This window comes from Aulostomus chinensis, chromosome 6 (genome assembly GCF_037954235.1).
Source record: "Aulostomus chinensis isolate RoL2024-O1b breed Wild chromosome 6, RoL_Achi_v1.0, whole genome shotgun sequence".
In the NCBI taxonomy this organism is placed as follows: domain Eukaryota; kingdom Metazoa; phylum Chordata; class Actinopteri; order Syngnathiformes; family Aulostomidae; genus Aulostomus; species Aulostomus chinensis.
Window position 1 is genome coordinate 21,984,331 of NC_141325.1, and position 25,456 is coordinate 22,009,786.

Sequence of the window (25,456 nt, forward strand, 5' to 3'; positions counted from 1 at the left end):
AGATCTGTGTTTTGCCTTTGTTTAAAAAAAAAATTAAGATTACTGGCAAAAACAAATCCTGACTGTGTTTGAGTCAATCATTTTGACAGTCATTTGTCAGTCTGACAGTCATTTTACTGTGAAGCTCAATAAAGCTTTTCTGCTCAAAGTGGTCACTCACTGGTGCTAGCTTACCATCTGTTTTGAGACAGGATTAAAATCCAAATTTTGTTGATTTTAGGATCATATGTGAATGACCCTGCAGGCCACCAAAGGGGAGATGGTGAAGTGAGGGGTTGTACTGTACATATAGACCACTAAGTGTCACTAACACACTAGTCCCTCAATCATTATCACACTAAGGGAAGTGAACTCTAAATTACATGCTCAAATGCTCAGTACATATGAGAGGATACATGCAACTAAACAGTTTTGCTTTACCAATAGCAATGTACAAAAATGTCTGGTTTGTAAAACACTGAAAAACAAGAAAAAAAATCCTGATTACTGAACAACTTGGTTCTCCCAAGCTCAGGGAGAATTCAAGTAAAACGGTAGACATTATGATCTCTATCTACAGCTAAGATAAGCTGTCTCTATGCCACTAAACAACGCATCAAAAGACACATTTTTATTCCCGATCACAAAGTGCTGCACGATTTGCTGATATTGCAATACATCAAGCAATATATACATAATACATGTGAATTTCTAAAATCAAGCATGCAATCTCAAATTTGCAATAAAATACAAAAACAAACCATCTCTGCAACATTTGTGCAGTACTGTGGTTTGTGTTTTTTATGTTATGTAACTGAACAGACTGACATCATTACTGCAATTTAATTAAGTGTGCATGACAACTACTATATCAGTACAAGCTATCACTCTAACTGTAAAATAAATACAATTTTGGTCTTGTTAAACAACAGAAAAACTCCTAAATGATTAATCAGACTCAATGAGAAGAGCACTTTGGAACCAACACCCTGCATCCCAAAATGTGAAGAAGAAGATAAAGGAGGGGAGAGTGTGGTGGTAAAGTGTGAGAGAGGACTTTCATTAAAATGGAAGTTTAATCTTCAAAGAGGAGCTGAGAGGCTGAGGCACCCAGGGATTCCCTATCACAGCCTGTGACCTCCAGCCCACATCAGTCCAGAGAAGGACGAGTCCACTGCAGCAGAGTTGACTCCCGGAGGAGCCAAGGAGGAATTGGAGAGAAAAAAACGACTCACGCTATCTACATTCAAATGATGACTAGCCTTCAATTAGCTGACTGTGAAAAGAAGACTGCTGATATAAAGCTGTGCTTGCTGCTCACATTAAAATTAAACTTGAATCTCAGTGAGCTGATGCATAGCCTATTTAAAAATCCTCATAAGCCACTTCAAAAAGAGTGAAAAGCCTTATTTCTTTTTTCTACATTCACAGCTTTTTTATAAGTAACATAAGACGTTGTACAGTAGCATGTCTGCAGCTGCACATTTCACTGCAGCTTACATGAAGACCCCCAAGTACAAACACATGTCATACTGTATATGTATGCACACACATTCAGGTAATCTTAAACTAATTTAAAAGGTATGCAATAATAACAATGACAGTGATAGCAAGAACAAGAGAACACAGCCAGCAACTTTACCAGCATGTCCGTGCCTGTAAAGAGCCGTATTTCCCCTCAGTTGTTCCAATCTCGCTTTAGAACAGGCAGCCAATGAAATGGTTTTGAGCCTTGCTCATGGCAGCCAAGAACTAACACAGTATGGAGAATAAATCAGTCAAACTGATTTAATTTGTAAAATGGTAGTCCAGGCTCTTGGTATGGAAACCCAGCACTTCAACACAACTGTACCAACCTACTGTGCTGTAAAAAGCATTCACAGAGGGTGCTCTGACTAGGATGCATGATGTTGGATTTTTTTCCCCCCTGATATCTTATATGCCAGTATTTCATAACTAATTTTGCTGTTATCTGATATTTGTCAATGTTGATATTATCTCAATAAAACAAGTTTATACACTGATATTAACATTTTGTATTGAAAAACACATGTAGCCTTTTCTTTCCAAAAACATTTGGAAAAGCCAATAAAATATATTTATTGTTTTCTCATAATTTTTGATGAGCAAAGAAGAAGAGATTTGATCAGAAATGGGTTAATACGAATATGGACAACCTTACAATACCGATGTATTTATTAAATGGCCAATAACTGTTTGTACCAATGATGTGCCACTTTTTCATACATCCATATGTCTGATATTAAAGCGTCAAACAGCAATATGACCCTTCATATAAAACAGTTGTTTTCTTAAAGGGATTTATACAGCAACATGTTCCAGAGGCACCAGACTAGCAAAGAATAAGATACTGGATCATCAAGATGTTCTTGTTCTTGCAATGACGACATGCATTGACCATGTAGTTAAGGTGCTGTGTGTGTGTGTGTGTGTGTGTGTGTGTGTGTGTGTGTGTGTGTGTGTGTGTGTGTGTGTGTGTGTGTGCGTGTGTGTTATATTAATGTTCTGTTCTATAAACAGGGAGTAGGTCAGAAAACACACACATACAGTATAATGAAGCACAAGTGCTTTGATGTGCAAATGCAGGCACAGATCAGCTCTGAGAACAATAAAAAGCCTTTGATAGAAGAGCAGTCCTACTGTGCTGCAAAAACTCAAAAACTTCAAAAGATAGAGCCTCATCTCTTGTGCCAATTGCAGAGTGAGAGCACGTGTCATCTTGAGTTTCCAACAGACACAGAGTCATTTATTCGACCAGCACCCATGTTGTTAATGAAGCTAATTTATCTCTGCCTGTGTTGCTGCCATTTACGTTTCTTTGTGTGCAGTAATGTCCATGCAGCAAATGCCTTTGGACATTGAAGCAGCAAACCTAAAACCTGTTGTTTTAAACCTGACAGGACAGAGCCCTCCAGGACAGGAAAAACACAATTGTGTCTTTTAGCACCTGCAATAGATTTTAGACAGCGTTAAATATATTCAAAGACCATTATTGCATACCCTATGATTAATTTGTCAATTTGACTGAACTATTAATCAAGCTTTAAAGGGGATGTGATATGACCCTGGTCAAATTCATGTCCAAGATCAACTGCACTGTCCATGCTATCTGGGCAGTTACCCTGCATCATCTAATAATTTTGTCTGGACACAACAAAAATACACTTGAATCATTTGTTTTTAGATCAGCTTAACAAGGTCCAAAATATGTACAAATCACAGTTGAAATTCTGAATGTTAGCAGCCTGATACAGAGTAAAACTGCTGAGGCTAAAGCGGCATGACAGCTGATGAAGGCAGCTGATAACACTAGCAAAGTGAATCCCCACACATTTTACTGCATGTTCAACTATTAGGAGCATGTACAGACAAATAGCTCAGTGCTAAAAAAATCTACATAATTGAATAATTTCACCACTACAAGTCCTGTGACACAGCTAAAAATATTACAATATATCTGTAACATATTCTAAAATTCAGTTTGAGATGAAGTATAAATATGAAATACTGTTATATGGTACTAGTAAACATACATGTTCAAAATTTATTAGAGATATAAAGGGAGGAAAAAAAATTGAAAAGAAGAAGAGTCGAATTTAGCAGCTCAACATTGGTATGGACCAACATGAGCCTATTTGAGTGACACTGGCCTATCAGCAAATAAAGTGGCATTCACTGATGCCAGCTGGCCAGTGCTCAAGTTAAGTCTCATCAGGATGAGTTTTTCCAGCACAGGTCCCATGCACACCTATGGTTTGTTTACAAACAAAAGTAAAAGATAATGTCCTCTGTATGAAAGCATTAAACTGTCACTGAGACAGATCAGCTACTTCCTGCTTGTATAACAAGTGACAATTCAAATTCAAAACTATTGACTATCAGTACCAGTAATTAGCGAATGACAGTAGAGGGATTTGGTGACATCACATACAACACTGCCCTGGTACTACATAGAGAACATCTAGAGGCTTGCTCAAACCACACACAAACAAGTGTCATGTGCAAGGTTATGGAAACTAGTTCCCTGATCGCCTGCAACAGGCTGCACTGTAGCTGTGTTTATGTAAATACACACTACCCAGTACTGTGTCATTTCAACACTCTAAAACATAAGCGGTATGAAAACACTGGAATTTGTTTATGGATCTGCCAAGTATCCACTAGATATCCCTGCACTCTCTTTCAGATTATTCTGTTGTCATTTTACAGCACTAAGACACATGGACAAATAAACACAGCCTGCCAGCCAGCTAAAGTAATTACTGCATGAACATTGAGGGCATGAGCCCAACTCTGACAGTGTTTTTTAATATCCTCAAAAGCCATAATCATGCGACTACAAATATATATATTCTTGAAATTACTGACGATTGTATAAATCAAATAAGGTTTTTTTTCAAATTACTTTCTTCTCTGTCCACAATCTAATTCAAAGCTTTTCAGTATGTCATTTCTGTCACCAGGGGTCTCTCATTCAAAACACTACCCAAAGATATAGTTTAATGTTCCCAAGAGGTAGTGTCGAGCTGGGGAGTTCTGTCAATTTCAAGGTGAAGTTTGAAAGCTTTGTCCATGATTTATTTAGTTATGTAATTCAAATGAAACAGTTGCACAAAAGATGCACTGTCTCAGTCCTGGAACTGGGGCTACGCTGCCCTCTAGGACAAAGATCTATACTGTATATCTACACATCCACACACCCCTCAAGGTATCAGTATCATTTAACGACAGCACTAGAGTTGGATGAATGAAATGTCTACAATTCACTGGCAGAGGAGAAAAGCTTTTATTGCTTGAGTAGATGTATAACTGTGTCTACTGCATGGTCATGTGACCTGGGAGTGAATGCTGATTAAACCCAAACCCACAGCAAATAAAAGCCAGATGTAAGCGTGAACATCTTCAAATGATGATGTTTCCCATCCTTTTGAAAATCTTACATGCTTATTTGAGGGTTATTATCAAAAGGATTTCATATAGGCTTGTTCTCAATCATATATGTGTCTAAAAGGGAAATCTTACCACATCTGAACTACAAGTGCTTTGAGATTTAATTGCACAGAAAAAAAAATTAAGTTGAAATGTTCTGAAGTGCTTAACAGAAAATACAATATGTTCATTCGGATGAGCCAATATTTTCTTTACCAAGTTAAGTTTGAGGGCAGAACACCTGCTGTAGCTATGTTAACACACTGTGATTGGTACAATGATGTTGACCTTTCCGCAGCCAGAGTTGCTCTTGGTGATACAACTGATATCTGATGTTTATCACCTGCTGGACGTCAGTGCATTAACATTGCCGTGAACGAGGAGGATAGTGCATTGAGGTGGCAAATAGAGCAGAAAGAAGAATATCAAGGGAAGGGCCATAAGTTTTATCCTCAGAACTGTCTCAGTACTCATCTGTGTATGAGCTCACAGCACTTCAGGGAGGACTGAGAGTTCTCACCACACAGACCCACTGTTGTTGTGCTTCTTTAATGCCCTACTGTCTGTACCACTCACTTCTTCACTGGAATTACCACCCTCCCATTGTTTCATGCTAGAATTACTTCTGTTACTGGTATGCATCTGACCTGCTTAGGATGCAGAAATTTGTTAATTCAAAATACAAACCCTGCCTTTGTCATTATCTTGACTCACATTGCATCATAGTGAGGGTGGAGCACAGAGACTGAACAAAGGACAATTTGTATGGACTTTGAACATAGACAGAGCAAGAAATTCCAAATGAAAACAAGCCCTTACAGTTTTGAGAGTGGCACATGAGAAAAACCATGAGGTCAATCTTGAGGGCTTATAGGCGTTAGATCAAACACATACAGTGGACCAGTTCCAGGACCTGTTTTCCAAAAGTCAACAGTTTCCTTCTTCTAATTAGCTCTAATGTGGAGGGATGAAATTAAAACATATCTCTGCTTGAAAAAGGTTATTTATCTGTTAATCACGAACATTTTTTTGCTGAAAAGGAAAATTCTTCATTTAAAACACAGTGCTGATGCTAGCTTATAACAGATACAGTGTGGATGGAGGCTACACAGGAAAGTTTAATACCTACACAGTTTACCAAGTCTCAAAGATATTCAAGTTTGGGCACCAAGTGTGATTCTGTCCCTCCATGACAACTTGATTTGATTCTGTTGGCATAATGACAAAGTACTCCATGTTTATGCATTTTACACACAAGAGACATAATGATGGCAAAAAAAGTCCCACCTAGAAAATGCTGTGTAAAGCGGCTTATAATCACAGAGATGAGAGGAAGCTGCTATTCATACATTCTTGACTCACTGCACCTGCAGTTTTGTGTGTGTTGTGTGTATTAGTCAGCAATAGACACAAGATAAGTAGACTCATCAGTAGAGCAGTAAACACACAGGAACTCAATGAGTCCAAGCAAAAATGCTTATAAGAACAACGAGTGGGAGCTGGTTTGGCATCTATGGTTCAAATTTATGTAGGCTGGTCAGACTGTATTTCTTTTTGGCCGAATAATGGCACGTGAAACAAAGGTGTATATGGGTCACATCTGTGCAATTAATTATTTACATTAATGTAATTATCAGCTCATCCTCTGTTTGGACTTTCTTGTACCTGAGCTTCATAATTTGCCTGTAAGGTTAAAAGCTGGTCTGACCCCAGGGCCTTGACCTGGGTCTGGAGTGAACCTGGGGTACAGTACTTTTCATAATTGTAAATTTGTTGTTAGAGCACTTTCTCATAGTAAAGCTGACACTCACAGCGCCAGCATTGTCTTTATGTGTAGCTGTGTTTAGACTACGTAAAGGTCACATCTGTGTAGGATGTTCTAATTCTGTATTACGGGGTAGTGTCCGACATTACAAGTATGACTGTTTACGAGGGGTCAGACACAGATGTTCTAGGAGAGCTGACTCAACCTCATCTCACAGCAAACCTCGTTCCTCTGTTGTGGACATGTCCAATAAAGTGCCCAGTGTAAGCCATCACTGAATCCCCAGGCTGTTCCTTGTATCTGATGAATTCCTTCATCACACAAAATAGACCAAATTCATTTGACATGAGATAATGGGACAAATACAGGTGTTTCCAATGATACTGATTAAGGCTCCATTCCATTCCATCCGTCCATCCATTTTCTTTCGCTTATCCTGTTAAGGGTCACAGGGGGGCTGGAGCCTATCCCAGCAGCACCCTTTATTTCACCCTTTTTTAAGCTTCTCGGCTTAATTATCATGCCATTTGTTTGGATACAAAACACATAGGATCTCTAAAAGCATCTTCAAAAATCAAGAGACTGTGGCTTCAGAGAGTGGAGCTGTATGGGTATTATTAGTTCAAAATACCTTTATGTTGATGGACACTTAGGCTCCTTTGAACAACTACGGTCCAATTTTCTCTTATAAAGACTCAGGTTTTTAGATATTTAAAATCGAGACACTATGTCTGACAGGCTACTAAGTCATATGAATTACCACCTGAAAAGAATGCATTGATCAAATCCCTTCTGAGCCCTCCTGAAGCAAAACACCTTATCTCAGGTCTGGTTCATTACTTCTCAAGTAGTCATCAAGACTCAATCCATCCATCCATCCATTCTCTTCTGCTTATCCTGTTAAGGGTCGCGGAGGGGAGGGTGCTGGAACCAGACAACCATTCACACTCACAGTCATACCTTCTACGGGCTACGGTCAATTTAGAGTATCCAATTAGCCTAGTCCCTATTTGCATGTCTTTGGACTGTGGGAGGAAGCCGAAGTACCAGAGAGAACCCACGCAGGAACAGGGAGCACATACAAACTCCACAGAGAAAGATCCCCTGCCCGAGCCGGGGCTCAGACCCAGAAATCTTCTTGCTGTGAGGCAACAGTGCTAACCACTGCACCACCGTGCCACTTCATCATGACTCATCTACTATTAAAATAAAGCAAGCCTGGGAAGGTGAGCTTGGTATTGAGATTGAGCATGAAACATGGGATGAAGTATTTACTAACGTTAAGTCTTGTTCAATTATCGCTAGACTCCAAATGATCTAATACAAGGTTGTACACAGATTACATTATTCTAAGACTAGACTGAACAAAATTGTCTCTGATCTCTCTCCAATATGTAATAGATGCAACACCTCAAAAGGTTCTCTTACACATCTCTTCTGGGCTTACCGAAATTGTATGACTTTTGGGCTCTAATTTTTCAATGGTTTTCCGATATCTTTAATGTCACTACGAATCCTGACCCTGAAACTATTCTGTTAGGACACTACTATACTTTAGAAAAATTGGATTGTAACATACATATTGCTTTGATTCATGATATGATCACTGCCAAGGAGCGCTATCCTGAAACTGTGGAAGTCTGATTTAGCTTCCAAGTTTGAGACTTGGTTGAGGGAACTCATAAGTGTACTACAGGTGGAATGGCTGAGATTTGAACCTTCTGGTAGACCTCTGAAGTTTTCCAAGATGTAGAGTCCAGCACTGGAGCATATGAACGACCAATGATACGCTCTTCACCCACCTACCTTGCTTATGTACCTCCTTGGTAAGATAGACAGCTGTATAGTGGAGCAGGTGATACTGTTATGACTATTGCCCCTCTATTTATTTATTTATTTATATTTCTACTTTACTTTACAATACACATCTATGTCATGATTATTTTTTATTCTTTGATTTTCCTATTACTGTTTATTTGTTCGTTATTGTCTTCTTGTTTCTTACTTGTAATTCAATTTGAAAATTCTCATAAATTAAACATTTAAAAAAAAAACTTTTAGAACAATGTAAGTCTATCCCCTAAACTCAAAAGAATATCAGCTAAAAAAAATCTATGTTGAAATCATTGTTCTACTACCACCACTGATGCTACTATTAGTACTATTATTATTATTATTATTATTATTAGGCTACAAAAAACTAAATAGCCAACAGATGATACATGGTTTAAAAACAATTGAAACTAAATGAACTCTACAGCTTTAAGATGATTTGCCATCCAGCTTCAACTTAGCTAAGTGCCTTGGATAAAAACACCATGACAGGATTGGTTGAAACCAACAAATTGGGAAGTTTATTGGCCTCCAAATTATATTTACTTATAAGCTGTTTCAAATGTGACAGTAAACAAAACACCTGCTTATTTTCACATTGAAATAAAGAAATTGAATTAATATAAAAATAAACACAATTATTCATAAAGGCAGAGTTTGATGAGCACATTAGCATTGACAACATTTGAAACAATAGACTGAGCTGAACAATGTGGTAAAAATATCTGATTATTTTGACATATTTTAATGATTCACAATATCATAAGCAATATCACAATGAATTATCATTGCTGTTATTATGTACATTGTTGCTGTTGATTTTTGGGAGGATGTGTAAAAAAAAGTGTTTTTTTCCCCCATTTGCGAGTAGTATAATACTGTATAATACTACATTTAGAATGGTAATCCTACCTGGGATTTGGATATTGCACCATATATTGTGATTATGATGAATTTTTGATTGTTTGTTCAGCCCTAAACAAATACTTGAAGGAAACAATGAATTTCCCAGTTTGTTCCCTGTAATAAAATTATGTAACTGTATTTTGTATAGTCAGCTGTCAACTGGTGTAGAATAACAGCGTAAAAACTAAGCAGTTTGTGGGACTTCAATATGAAATTTCCAAATAATATGCTGAAATATCAGTGTGCGGTCTGAGCAGGCAGGTGACAGATGCCACAGGAAGAACTCAATCTACATAAAACTTATAGTAGATTGTTGGACAAGCAACAGCACACGCTCAGGGAAATAATGGCACTCACTAAGATACAGAACTGATGCAAATAATCAGGAAAATGTTGGTGGGGAGCTACAATTTCTACATGCACCAATACATAGGTGAAAATACAGGCTCGGTGTCTGATCATGATAGCTCCTACTTCAAGTGGAATTATTGTGTGTTTGTGCTTGTGTGTCATTTACGTATTTCATGGTGTCTGTGTCTTTTGTATCTTACGCTGGCTTTATGAACTGTTGATAGACATCTGAATTTCCCCTACGAAGATCAAAAAATATATATCTATAAAGCTGCAACCTTGTGTCTCTGTTGCTACAGTCTTTCACTCCACTCCACTTTTCTCTTGTTTCCTTCTTCCCTCCCAGGTTTCGAAGGGCAAAAGTGAGTCTAGCCATTGTTGAATGCTTCCTCCTCTACCTCTGCAAAACACAAGGATATTATGACATGCTGGACTGCTGAGGGGAAACACACTCTGCACCTTTAAATAGCTCATATTACACTGACTGTAATGTTTAGGGAAGGACTGTCAAAGCCAGCTGAGGACAATACTTAAAAGACTTCAGTGATGATAAGATCTCTACTGATGAGCAAACATAACACACACACACACACACACACACACACACACACACCACACACACACACACACACACACACACACACACACACAGTTTATTTAAAGATCATGAAAGCCTTCTTCCTGTTATTTCCTTGTAATTACTGTAAGTCATTTCTCAAATTATCATTTCGGTCACAACAGGATGATATTTTGATTTCTGAGTTGATTAAGCAAAGTGGGGGTTTCTGGCACAGCTCCACCCACTGCCTGGTCTAAGGAGGGAGAAAAAAATACTGAAGAGGTCAAAAGATCAAAACTCAAGCAACATTTGTAGTAAAGAACAACTTTATTGGCAGCTCCCCATGGTAATGAATCAGCTTTTCACCAGCCTTTCACACTGGGCCAAAGTGTAACATACTGTCACACATTCCCTCTTTTCAGCTGAAAATCTCACCAGCTTTTTAGAAACATGTACAGTTACTTATTTCAAAATCTGCACTTTCATTAATGTTTAAAGTCTTCTAATTAATATTTTTTTAGGTTAACTTGGCAGTAAGTAGGTTGGGGCATTAACAGCCAGAAAAGAAGAACCATTTATTGTGATTATTGTGTACAATATTGTGATATCCAATAAATGCCTTAATGAGTCAACTTGCAGGGGCGGCATGGCCTCGGAGGTAGAGAGGCTGTCCAGCAACTAAAGGGTCGCAAGTTCAATCCTCACTTCCTCCGGTGACCATGTCAAAGTATCCTTGAGCAAGACACTGAGCCCCTAATGACCCTGCAACAGACTGGCAACCCGTCCAAGGTGTACCCTGCCTCTTGCCCAATGTAAGCTGGGATCAACTGGGTCAGCAGTATATAAAATGAATGGATGGAGTCAACTTGCTTGGTTATCAAGAAAAAAGCACACAATTGACTGATAATTTTGAAATGAAGTGTTATTTATCAATAAAATGGTATAGAATTTTTATGAATAATAAAAAATACAATTGAATGAAATTGCCCTGCCTCTCACCCAAAAGCTCCTGGGACAGGCTCCAGCCCCCCCGCGACCCTAACAGGATAAGCGGAAGAAAATGGATGGATGGATGGATGGAAATTGTATCCCCAAATCAAAACTATGTTGGAAATTCAAGCACCAATATTAATGAATCAAAAAAAATTGTATCATGGTAAAAATATACTGACATGAGATCGTGCCATCCTACAAAGACATATTCTGATGTTAAACAAGTTTGACACAGAGCAGTTGGATAAAACAAGAAGTGTACAGCTTTATTTTGGTCCAAACAGAGGCTGTAGACTTGTGTTGGGTGTGGTGAGGTGGAAATAAAAAGGAAAGAGGATTCTGCTGCAGGAAGTAAGCCATCACTCCCTCTTCCTGTCATTCCACAGATAATGTCCTGTTAGTCATGTTCACTCACAGTAAACAGCAATCCATGGTCAACACACACACACACACACACACACACACACACACACACACACTTTACATTTTAATTGTCCACACAAACAAACAGTAAAGTGCATCCTTACAATTATTTGCCAACTTTGATACTAAAGCTCATGGGAACCTTGAGATTGAACCCTCTTCTTGTGTTTACATTCTAGTTCCCACCTTTCATCTATCTAATCAAATGAAAGAACACTCTCATGTGGCTTAGTGTTTAGAGTTTGGGTCACTTGGATTTCTCCAACACAAGTTTTACAGTGGGCAAGATGGCAAATCCATTGTTAGTCACACTTTAGTGCCTATTTTTCATTGAGGCAATGTAAGCCCTGGAAATGGGCTGAGGCACATTTCAGAACCAGACAGTGAACACAGCCTGGGTGGCCTGGGGAGGTACTGAGCAGAAAGCAAATGCTGCTTGTCACTAAAATGGGAATAGCTGGTCCACCTTGAGGGTCAATCCCCCTCACACAAATCAAATACACTGAGTGGATACACAAGACGACAGCAGAACATTTCCACTATCATGAATTGAAGCAGTTACACGAGCCACAGGACCCACGGGTGGTCTACATGACAGAGCTATATTTTTGAATGGGTCATATACCAAATGAAACAATAGGGCTTCTAGTTTTAGAGACAACCTTTTTGTTCAATTTCAATTGTTCTTGTTCTATATTAAAAAAAGTCTTATAAGATTTAGAAGTTTGACATGCAGAAATATAATTCCTAACAAGTTTTCCAAACAGCTGATATAGTAACTAGGCCCTAGCACCAACGTCATCCTCAGTATGAGTTGTCAGGTAATGACAGGTGGGGGCAGCAAATCTAAATATTCAATCTCTTATTCAGGAGTACTAGGGATATGAGGCTGTGTGTGTGTGTGTGTGTGTGTGTGTGTGTGTGTGTGTGTGTGTGTGTGCGCGCGCGTGTGTGTTGGGGGATGAGGGGTATTCGTGACCAGCACTGAAGCAAAAGATCTGAGAGAGACTATGCTAAGTGACACGTCGTTAAGTTGCATGAGACAAGTGTATCACTCCCAGTGGGCCGAGATGTTGCCAGCTCATTGCTGAGGACAGACATGCTAATACCATGCCAAGTCTGCTTTGGTGGTCATACAGTAAAGAAACTGAGTGAAAATAATTTTACTATAACTGAGAAAAATATTTTACCCTTTCCTGAATTATAACTATTATTATTTTTCAATATTTGTAATTTACTTGATGGTTATAATAATAATATTTTTTTCTTATTTTTATTATTTTTCTTATTATTATTATTTACTTTTAATCCATTCATGTTCATTATTATTATTCATTATTCCATTTATGATATTGTGAGATATTTTGTCTCACTTGGTGGATCAATAAAGGTGATTTGTGGCCTTAGACTACCAAAATTGAATCATTTCATCTTTGAGTTCAAGAGAACCTTTTTACCAAATTTGAAAGGATTCTATCAGGGTGTTCCTGAGATATCTTGAGAATGACATGGATGCATGACATGAAAACATTATGCCACCAGCTACTATTGTTGCTGACATAGAAAAACACTTTGAAAATGGGGAAATGATAGGCCTGTCACATACTGAAACTGTTCTCTTTTTCCTGCATTAAAAAGCAGTTTGCTGATGCAAGAAATGATGCAATAAGTGGATAACATCAAGATCTATCCTCAAGCTAGTGCTATATAGCTTTTTTGTTTGTTTGTTTGTTTGTTTGTTTGTTTGTTTTAGCAGATACAGGCTGTCGGAATTGATTTAGGTGCATAACACACATTAAGCCAGATGCTTTTGAATGCATCAGAGACTCATGACACCTCTACCTGGGAGCTATGTCCAGCTCCATACACTTTATCATTTTACTTCTATCATGATAAATCATCGTAAAAATTCACAGGTGAATAGTGTCATAATCATTTCTTCAGCGTGACTTACTAACATACTCTGTTCTGGGTTTAAAAAATGCAGAGCAGTCCGTGCAGACTAGCTAAGTGTATTTAATAGATGCTCAATCTGGTTTCACAGTTCAAGAGAGTTTTACTTTTAAAATGAAAATGGACAGCACTTCTGCAAATATCTCTGCTTTTCTTTTATGAATCGGTTCATACTTCAGAGCAGTTATATGAAACTGAATGGTCACCACAACTAATAAGTGTTTCCTCAAATGTCAGCAAAGTCATGATGGTTTTGTCAAAATATTTTAGAGTACCACACAAATATCACTTATAGTAACAGTTTCTGTTCAAAAGGTGGCTGCACATAGGCCCTATAAACAAAGTCAAACAAATTTAACCTCTGGCCAATGCTTGGTTGTAGGTCAGGCAACTGAAACAGTTCAGCTGAACACTCTTCCGTCTGGGCAAATATGCCTGTTTGTAGGGCTGCAGCTATCAATTCTTTTAGTAATCGTGTAATCTATAGATTATTCTGGTGAATAATTGAGCAATTGGATAAGAATTGTGCATTCTGCAATTTTTTCAATTACATTACTTTGCTTTATTTAAAAGCAATGGTATTATACAAAAGAGAAAATAAGACTAGTTTGTTAAATGGTCAAGTATGAAATGCAAATGTTAAAATACTTAGTAAAGCAACTTTACTTTAACTTTTACTATTTTTACTTTACTTTTTACTGAAGTACAACTGGGTCCCACAGGGGATTGGTTCACCAATATGCCACCTTTTTCTCCCCTTATGAGGTTGCATGTCTGTATTTGTTAATCAAACAATACAAATAAGAGAGCCATTAAAGTACAACAAAAGCAATTCAAATGTTGATTTAAAAAAAAAAGGAAATAATTACATGACAGATTTTTAATTGCAATTAGGTATTTTTACTTTGTGGTATTAATGCTTTACTTAAGTAAAGAATCTGAGTACTTTTTTCATCACAACAGGTCAGTGATCAGTGTTTCAGTGACTCTCTGTGGCTCAGTAAATACTGTTTTATTTATGGCAGCCTACCACATTAAAACACTGGCACTGCCACATGATTTTTAGTTTTTGGAGATGTGTACTTCTCTCTGTCTGTCTAGAAGGTAACTCTTTATTTGCACAGCTCTCTGAGATTTGTGTCCGTTGCTTCCACTAAAATAATCAAACTCACATGAACTTTCGCGGGTCTAGGGTTCCCTTCTAGAAATACTGCTCTCTGTATTTTGGTCAACTAATGACAGCAGACTGTCTGTGAACAGCACGATGTTACACTCTGCAGTGTTTCTCACACACAGAGGCTTTATTTGTGCGGACACTCAGGTTTTGGCATTTTTATTTTTTTAATCAGTCCAAGAGGACGACGGCATCTGTGATTGATTAGTGATCAGTCTGCCCTCCTCTCCTTCCTCACCTGTTAACTCTGCTCTGAGAAGGTCTGACAGTTTCTGGCAGAGACACAGACTCTCCTGTTTAATGTAAAGGCCTCTGAATATAGTTGTTTAATCTTACAAGTACACCTGGTTGGTGTTGATGTCATTCACCATCACGGTAGTTTCCACTGTTTTAAGAAAATCCGTCATTAACACAAAGTCTCCTCCGCATTCAGATTTCTGCTGTGAAAACTGAATTGTGGGTGAATTTATACATAGAAAAAAAATAAACGTGTTGGGTTTTGAAGTGACTTAAAAACATCCTGTAGATGAAGAAAGTCAACAGATCAGCAAAAGTATCGAAACCAACGGTGCTGTCTTCACCTGCAGTTGGCACACAGCTTCATTCAGCACTGCTGCACACGCGGACTACCTCTTTGCTCCTCCCCTTACTAGATTCTCAGCGCGTGTAGGACAGAGCTAGTGAAACATTGAGTGTGCTGCTGCTGGACCTTCATGACCAATTTTGGTCAAAAATGTCAAAAGCAAAAGTGCAGTAAGGAAGTATTTTGCATGAGGCCAACAGTCAGGGGGAAGTCATAGATATCAACAGGCCGGTTTGCAAGCACTGGTACAAGGCAGTGGGGACAAAGAAAAGGAGCACTAGCAACTTGACAAAACACCTGAAAGACCGACACCCCACTCTTTACACTGAATTGTGAGAGATTAGTAAAGCTCCCGTTTCAACAACATTAAAGTATGAAGCATTATTATGATCAGCGCTCTCAAGTTTGCATTCTCTGTAGGTGTGAGATGTGAGAACAAGTGAGTTACATCATAAATGTGTTGTATTGTTGTCTTGTTGGCTATTCATTGACGACTGCTTTTCCTAGCATCAGCAAGGTTACATGCTATATACCAACATATATTTCACCATGACCGAATGTGAATTTCAAGGGTGAGAAACACAAGGTCATGTGTTTGAGGAGCCCTGAATTATACTAAATGCCGACAGGCACACACGTTAATGTCAGCCGCTTAATTAACCTATGTGTTGTAATAGATGTTATTTGTATGTTTTTTATCTTTGTACGTTCTAGACATCATTAAAAACATTTTCATGCCCATTATTTTGTCATTTTCCCCCCTGGTATCGAATATGGTATCAAGTATCAAGTTTTTCATTGGAATTGGGATCGAATATTGAAATTCCAGTATTGTGACAACCCTAGAGAGAATAGCTCAATCAAAAGTGTGAAAGCAAAAAAACCTCACAACTTCAAATGCTGTCTTCGCACCTTCCTTTTCATAATACTGGCCTTGTGATGACTCACTATCTGTTTGAAGTATATTTCTGGTCTATTTTCAATCATTTCTAGTTTGTATGTGTGTTGCAAGAGTCAATTCAATTTCTGTATGAGTGCAGTCATTGCACTAACTAGTAAGTGTACCAACAAGGCACTAAATGTGATCTGTCCCTGTTGGGTACCAGCAGAGCACCACAACTATCTCCAAACCAGAAGGCAGGACCAGTGAACTAAACTCAGAGAGGGAGATACAAAGACACAGGGAGGAATTTTATCAGTCAGCCGCTCCCAGCAGCTGACACAGCTGATGTGGCTCAGTTCCCACTGGTCAGGGAATATCTGGAATACTCTGCCACTTTAGGTGGTGTAGTCAGGCTAAGTTCTCAATCACATTTCTCAGGGAGTCAAGCCCATGCATCATGGAAGGTTTGGCTCAGCCTCCTACTTCCACATTTGGTCATTTATTAATCCAAAATGTCTAATGAAACATAATTAACTATGCATTTAAATTAATTTAATCAATAACCCAATATAATGAATAACTCTTTATATAGATGTACTAGTACTCATGTCAGTGCTGCTGACAATATTGCCTCTTCCCTTCTTGTGCACACATCAAGACACACTGATGGCAATCGCTGCCGTGTAGGGTAGGGGATAGGGGATGGGGGTTTGACACAAGCAAGACGCAGGCTCTAATACTGCTGCCGTGAGAAAGGAGTTTGGTTCGTCTGGCCTGAGGAGACAACATGAGGGTGGGGACCTCTGTCTCGTCATCAGGTCTGACAAGCATCAGAGGTAAAACAAGTAGAAGAAGAGGGGTTTGCATGACCCAGTTAGAGGTGTAGCAATAGTAATAGTAATAGTAAAAGATCTCATCAATCAATGTGAAATTTGGAAAGACTTACAGAATAGGGAGGGAAAAACAGGGAACTAGTCTGAGGGTCTAAGAGGAATTTTGTTATATGATCTACTCTGTAAAAGAGAAGGAAAAGTACTGACACCATTTAATTCTCAAAAATAATCAATTTACAAAACTGGACTCCCCTCTTGTGAGTGAAAGTGACATCATGTAACAATCACATACAACACAGGCTTAGTGAGTGAGCACCAGAGATAGACAAGACTAACATTGCCATTAAATCAAATTTCTCGCAGCTATTTGGTTTGACTTATAGTCTAAAATTATCCAACCATAATTTTTCACACAAGTGTGCACACTTGCATGGCAGCACGGTGGTGCAGTGTTCAGCACTGTCACCTCACAGCAAGAAGTTTTCCAAGTTCGAGCCCTGGCTCAGGCACGGTATCTTTCTGTGTAGAGTTTGCATGTTCTCCCTGTGCCTGCGTGGGTTCTCTCCGGGTACTCCGGCTTCCTCCCACAGTCCAAAGACATGCAAATGGGGACTAAACTAATTGAATACTCTAAATTGACATAGGCGTGGCTGTGAGTGTGAATGGTTGTCTGTCTATATGTGTTGGCCCTGCGACGGACTAACAACTCGTCCAACGTGAACCCTGCCTTACGCCCAAAGGATACTTGGATAGGCTCCAGCCCCCCATGACCCTTAACAGGATAAGCGGTAGAAAACGGATGGATGCACATTTACTACATAGAGCACAGGTATTACATAAGGATTCACCCATCCTACAAAACAACTGCAGGTTGACAGTTACCACAGCTAAATGGAAATAATCCCAAAAAAAGGGTCTGAATTTAACAGTAAATATTCTGTAAGGCATGTAGGTCTTTGAGGACAGTCCAAATGGTGGGCAAATGTTTGAGCCAAAATAGTGATGCAATAGAATATTTTTCATGATCACAAATAAGCAAAACTGCTGGAGCGATTGAGAGCCATCCATTGTCTCCAGCTTATGTTTCAGTTGTGTTCTAAGAGTTGTGTTCTCTCTGATACATGCCCGTACAGTTTCAGACAACTTCACTGTGACTAGTTCTCATTTGACGATCTAAAAAAAAGTTAACCCTGAAGGAGACATTATACCATCTATACTTGGGAGGTGCCATCGATATTTTCTCCTATACAATAAATCTAATTGTGCTTTGACAACTCTATGTGAAGTCTCACGGGTACTTTATGGTCTTTATTCATTTCCTGTTTGTGAAAAGTGCTGGAACTTTAATTTCCATGACTTATTCACCCCTCTGCTGACTTTACTAATGTGACCTCTCCTTCCACTACTACTGTTTTTCTGTACTTGCCCATCATCTCCTCCTTGGTTGCCAGTCAATTGTAGGACCTCAGTAGCAGTATGGATAAGCTTGGACAAAATTGGTTCTGAGTAATGAGTTATTAATAAATCTATATATCTTCCAGACCAACAAATCACGGTAAATGTCTCTGACATGTCAACTTGCAAAAACGTGTGCAGTGACAAGAAGATAATCTTCACTCTGTGATGCTGCAAATATAAATTACTGTAAATGATGCAGATTAATCAGTTCAATTCCTGCAAAACTGTAAATGAAGACCCCTCTTGTTACTTAAATGCTTTGCAAGACGTTACTCAAATAAGTTTTTTGTGACTGCAACTTAGCACAATAAATGGGAAACGCAAGTATGTACTGTATATCTCATACAGTAAACAACAGAAACTATTGTGCGGTTGCCAGACCAGTCTACATTGTGAACATTCATGCCTAAAATGCACAGTGATAGAAAAATAAGAGGTCATACCACCTACCTCTACAAAGATCGGAGGAGTTTAAAGGGGGACAGTTACTGTGATAGAGCATCGCAAATATCTGTAGGGCCAACAACTACAGTTTTCTATTCCCCTCTCAAGATTTATTTGCCTCAAATACAAAGTATTTCTTAATAGTACTCTGTGCTGTTTTATCTGTGCACCAGTAACTCTGCGCTAACAGCAAAATAGAGTGAATCAGACAACGCAAACACAGCAGTGCAAGTGAGTGCATGCCTTACTGTGTGAAGTTGCTGTCGAGAAAGAGAAAATAATTCGGATGAGAAGTAATGAGAGAAGACGAATTCATTTCATTTGCATGTGCCCAACAAGTCTGAATAACACACAAAACAGATATAAGGCTGGGCAATATTAAAAATAATATTTTAATATTTCATAAAAAAGAATCAACCTTATACTTGTGGGCGGCATGGCTCAGGGTTGGAGTGGCCGTCTAGCAACCAAAGGGTCGCTGGTTCGATCCCCGACCCCGGTGACCATGTCAAAGTGTCCTTGAGCAAGATACTGAACCCATAATTGCGCCTGATGAGTAGGTTGGTGCCTTGCATGGTAGCCTCCACCATCAGAGTGTGAATGTGTGTGTGAATGGGTGAATGAGATGACACTGTAAAGCGTTTTGAGTACCGCTAAGGTAGAAAAGCGCTATATAAAATTGAGTCCATTTACTTGAAAATCCTTCTTATGCATAAATATGTTTTCACTATTGACATTGTGATTCGCCAGTTTGGTAGACATCACCCAACCCTAGTCACAATGCATGATGCAAGAATTTGCATGCAGAAAGCTGGAATTCACAATCAAGTACTACAACTAGGCAATATCACATATGGATTTCTGACCAGGGGCCAGGAAATGATGGTGATGCATGGTAAAAAGTTTTTGAATTTTTTAAAAAAGGAGCAATTTCTATCAAAATGAAGTGATGCAGGAATAGTCCACCATTTATGTATTAATGGAATTTGGTGAAAACAGATCTGAGATAAATCCATTTTTTGGAAACAGTACTGATTATCTTTACAAGCATTGCCAGTGTTTCAGACATCAGAAGCTTCAGGGCCTGTAGAGATCCTGCTGCACACCCACAAGAACAACCAAAAAATGTCAATGTGGCATGAGAACAAGAAGAGCTGATTCCTCAACCAGAAACAGCCTGAATCTTTTATAATCATCCTGAATGTGAACAGTCTAATTATAGAGACTCTGTTGAACAACACAGTGGGTTGGATTGAGATGGGGTGTTGTTATTTCCCAAATCTAGCCCATACATGGCCTCCAGCACTACAATCATCACTTGAAGGACTATTGTTAAAACATAACTACAATAGACAGACACTAAAAGCACACATTGGGCCATGTGACAGATTTGTGTCCTATCACTAAGTAAATACAATTTTATACTGTCTCACCTTCAGTCTCAATGCCTAACTTACTAACTTCCTCTAACACGTTTGAATAAGACTTTTCACCCCATGTTCAAACACATATTGGAACTTCAAGTAAAGAGTGACAGCCCTTTTTTGTACAATGAAGTATGAACTGTCAGTTGTGTACAAAACACCAACAAAGCAAACAGGTTTCATAGGGATGCGCAGTACTGGAATTTTCCACAATATCTGCTATATTGATACTTTACCATTTATTTGGCTTGTATTTACTGATATATTATTATGTAATAAAAAAAATTGAGATGATATTCACAAATTATGAAAATTAAAATACTTAAATCACATGTAAACAATGTGAATTGGAATAAAAAATATTTTTGGAGAATCAATATTGACAGATTACAAAAATGACCAATATCTCCCCTTACTGATATGAATACAGATATAATGGGAGAATTGAGATCAGATCAGCTAGAGTAAGTTTGTCTTCCATTTAAAAAAAAAAAATCAAACAACAAACATGGTGATGTCTGGAGTTTTTCAACACTGATGGGCATTCACAGCACAGTGAGCTCTTGTTGGACATTTCAACATTGCACATAAAGATGTGTCTGTTTGAGTCAACGTTGTACTGTATGTAAAGAGCAATCTGTGTGTAACTATGACCATCACTGTGACATCATCTGGGTGATTTTTTTCAGCTGTGCCAAAGCTCCTCCTGAGTCACAGATGACCATTTATAAATGTTTTTACAGGCTAGTACATTAATCTTCACATGCAGAATAAGTGGAGCGACTCTTTATTGTTACCATGGATACAACACATCACTGTTAGACTTTGCCAGCTGTTTATATTTAACATGTGCCAGTGTGTGAATATTCTCCCTGCTCACTATCAGCAGCTGTGTTGGTGTAAATACGTCACACACTGCCTGTACTGGGCTCTCTGTTATTGTAAGAAAGCAGAATAAAGTTGATTAAGCCCCAGTGAATCTTGGGACTATTGATAGAAACCTGATTATTCCTCACTGCTATTCATTCTTAAGAAGGCGAAGACATCTCCCAATAACCAGAGCAGTAATGCACTTCCTTCTCCGTTAGAGAGAGGAGGATTCAGCCGTAACAGGATTTCATGTTCCATAATACATGAAGGTGCTGTGCTAGATTCCAATGTTTTTATGAGTCAGCTGTGCATTGACTGGATTAGACACCTCTCAGGACTGAGAATGAATTCTGCTAATTAAGAAGTATGATGTGTTAGCACTCAGTCAATATCCTTTTTTTAAATTCCATATATTACAATTACATCATCTATACAGAGAGAAACTAACTCATTCATGTGGAGAGTAAAAAAACATGTCACTCACATGTTACAATTAGAGGTAATCTATACACCTGGAGATTTGCAGAAGTCCATCTCTGACACTGATGCTTACTATTTCCTCACAATTTGTTTTTAAGCCTCACTTCAACATTTAGAGAGCTTCACTGCTTACAATCTTGATAGCTACATTTACATGAACCACATTAATCTGACTATTGATCTCCTTTGATTAATGTGTATACATGAGTTGCTTGTAGATAATTTCATTCATATTCCTGTTTACATGCTACAGAGCTAAGTCCAACTAAAGACTAAAGACATGTCTAAATTTTACTTCTGGAAATCTGACCTGAGACAATTTTGCCATGTTGGCACATTTTTAAGAGTTTTGTGGCTAATAATGCAAAAAACTGACCTAAGAGCTGAGTATGCAATACTGGTTAGAAGCTGGACCACGTATTTAACTTCCAAAATCTTTGTGCAACTCAACAGTGTGATTAAGATGTATCCATTATCTACAACACACTTAAATGATGCAACTAGGCTGGGAATACTCCACATTTTAATCTGATTATTGCTTACTCCAACTACGACTTTAATGCTGTTTGAAAATGCTGCTTACAAGGTGATATTCTTACTCAGAGTAGGTTCTTAACTGACCTAATATCATATTTTGCCAACCATGTAAACACAGCCACTGACATAAATCAACTGGCATTTCTGATTCTATCAGTACTGACAGAGCAACTGCTTCAAATGCTCAACTATCCCCAGGCCTTACACGTCAATAGATAAGTCAACGGCTGTCCTCACATGTTGTTTCTCCTTCTGTAACTGAGTTCTTCTGCTTTCAGTAATTATACTTCAAGTCAAATCCTTTTAGTCACTACACTGTAACTGATGAACCCTTTTAAGTGCTTATTCACCTACAACTATCATCTCCCCACATTTCACAAGTGTATAATTAACATGATCATACACAAGACATCACAATCGGCACACTGCTTTTCTTTGTGAAATAATAGTTTATTGGAGTGGAAAATGATAATGAGTAATGAGTATAATTTTAGACAAAAAGACAGACTGGTTTAGAGGACTGCGGAAGTGTTGGTTCGGGTGATGATACGGTAATATGCCATCCCGCGGGTTATTTAAAAATAGCAATGGTGTCTGTTTCATTACCATCATGAAGACCTTCTGCTCTGTAAGGTTCCACTGAAACTGCATCAGATCATTTTCTGGATGTCATTGGCTATAAGAAGCATTTTCTAGAAATGAAATGCTGTTCAACATGAACTCTCATTGGCTACCATAGACCATGGACATGCCATGCCATGACTGAATCAAGACTAAATTTGAGGTGTAAACAAAGTGTTCATGGATAAGAGGAACATCAGACAGATTTGAAATGATGCAACAGTACTGCACATTTGTTTATGGAGATATCAGTGTATTGAACCAAATATTTTACTGAATTGGATCCTCTAATCCTTTACAAGTGTAACAATCCTTTTTTTTCCTTTTTTTTTTTTTTTTACCAGGGAATTATTTATTGGTGGACAATCATAGACAATTCTTTTCAGTTTTGTTAATTTCTATGTGTTGTTGTCTGTAACAGGCACAATTCTGCCTGCTGATCTTTGAGTGATTTGTACTGATCAAATCACAAGAAACTGAGCTCTCCAATATACCCTGAGTACCCACTTTAAAAAAAAAGAAAAAAAAAAAGCAGTTGTGTTTATTATAGCATAGAATGTATTTAACGTTTTGACAGTTCACAGGTGTATGGTTGTCAAAGGGTAAATCAGCTGCTATGTACACGAGAATTGCCAAAAATTGGAAACATTTCTCTGAACAAGAAGGCCTCTCTCTCCTACCAGGCTGAACCAGCCCAACCAGTGAGAGCACTTTGTGTGTACACACATGGAAAGGCAGAGTGTCAACCTTTCCTGGTAAGTAGAACTGCTCATCACTCCAGCCCAACTTGAGGAAATTATGTATTTTCAAATAGTCACTAGAGCCTTTCATTAATGGACATACACATTTTTAGTAGATGCAGGAAAATTACTGTCATTAAATATCCTTATGTAAAAATTAGGACTGGTCCAAGTAGATAAATACTACAGGGAAGCTATGTCTTTGTACACACATTTGTAAAGTTGTACAAGTTATCACAAAGCAGGAGTGTCTTCCCTCAGGGCAATATAACAGTAAAGCCTCCCACGTCTCTGAGGGTCTACTGATTACATCCAGCAACCTTCCGGCCACAACCCAGCTGTTGTAATCTAGTCCACACTGAGCCATAAACAAACTGAGACTTCCAATTTGGGTAGGGTTTCAGTCAGCACAGCCTGTTTTAGTCAACCGTCTACACTCAAAAATCTAATTTCAGTGAAACTCTAACCAGTTTGTCCAGTTAAAATCTGATAACCTGCTGTAAACAAAGAAAGAGTCAATATTGGTTCAACTATGCGACACATTTCCCCATTGGTCCTCCTGAAGAACAACAGGTGTACTGACGAGCGAACTATTGGTCGAAAAACACGCACCTCACAAACGGAACAAACCCTCGCAGTTACGCCACTCGGCTCTTAAATGTGTCATTCCTACGATTCTTCACTTCAACCGAAACAGTTAGCGAAACGTGTCGACACGACGTCAAAGTTAGCGAGTGTTTCCAAATGTAACTCATTCATGTCAGACACCGTTCAGTGCCACTTACTCCGACATTTTCGCTCTTGCTCGGGTAAGAGGCCAGTCTTCCTCCGCCTTTAACCGGCATCCTGCTTGTCCTCCAGTCGACGTACCAAGAGCTCTGTCTGCGGTTGTTGGTCCGTGTAGATTCAGACCGTAGTTAACGTGGTGGCTAGTCTTGGAAATGAACCATATCTTTTGTGACACTGACAGCCAGGCCAGCCCCGCCCTCGTCGCTACCAGGCTTCTGCTCCTCTGGACGGGCGGGCGCTTCCACCAGAGCAAGCAGGCACAAAGAGGGAGGTCCGTCCGCCTGAGCGGCACAGCTCCCTCTCTCACTCGATGCTGCTGCGACCAACGCACATTTCCTGTGTCCCTACTTGGGAACACTGTGGTCGCCTATGTTTACAGAGTGTTATAACACGGAGCGAGTCGGACTTTGAAAATCTGACCTTTCCCATTGGGCTGGAGGAATATGAACTAAAAATGTCATGCCAGCAAAACAAGGTTTGCAGAAACAGTTATCGCTTTGATTCCACAAATAAACAAACTTCATTGACTTGTTTGTGATGGTTCTTGTCTAATAAGCAAAAATAATATGATGAACATGTTATTATATTAATTAAATGAGACAATAGACTAAATATATTGTCCTTTAAATGAATATGGAAGTTCTCAGCAAAATAGAAGTGTTTTTAAATGAACATGCTGCTTTCTATCAGATGTAAATGAAGGTAATCTGTTCTGAGAATTAATTTATCTGAATCCAAACAAGCTTGTTTATTATTTGAGTCAATCTTCCCACTAAAAATAGACTTGTCAAACTAGAAGTCAGACTAGCTCATATGAGGTGACAAAACATGGCTTATGAAGCCATAAATTGTAGCTCATTGTAACAGTTGTGACTATCCAAGTACTTAGGTCATTTTTCAAAGGGGTC

The 25,456-nt window shown here is 38.6% G+C and overlaps 1 protein-coding gene across 1 annotated transcript in view; it reads right to left on the reverse strand.

Annotated features, from left to right (window-relative positions):
* The window catches only part of LOC147260432 (tight junction protein 2-like), a 92,214-nt gene extending 67,308 nt beyond the window's left edge, over window positions 1–24,906 (reverse strand). Inside the window, exon 1 of the mRNA XM_086207018.1 lies at window positions 24,545–24,906. Coding sequence (XP_086063144.1) covers window positions 24,545–24,604 — 60 coding nt within the window. The 5' untranslated portion in view covers window positions 24,605–24,906. The remainder of the gene's footprint in view (window positions 1–24,544) is intronic.
* Window positions 24,907–25,456: the final 550 nt, after the last annotated feature.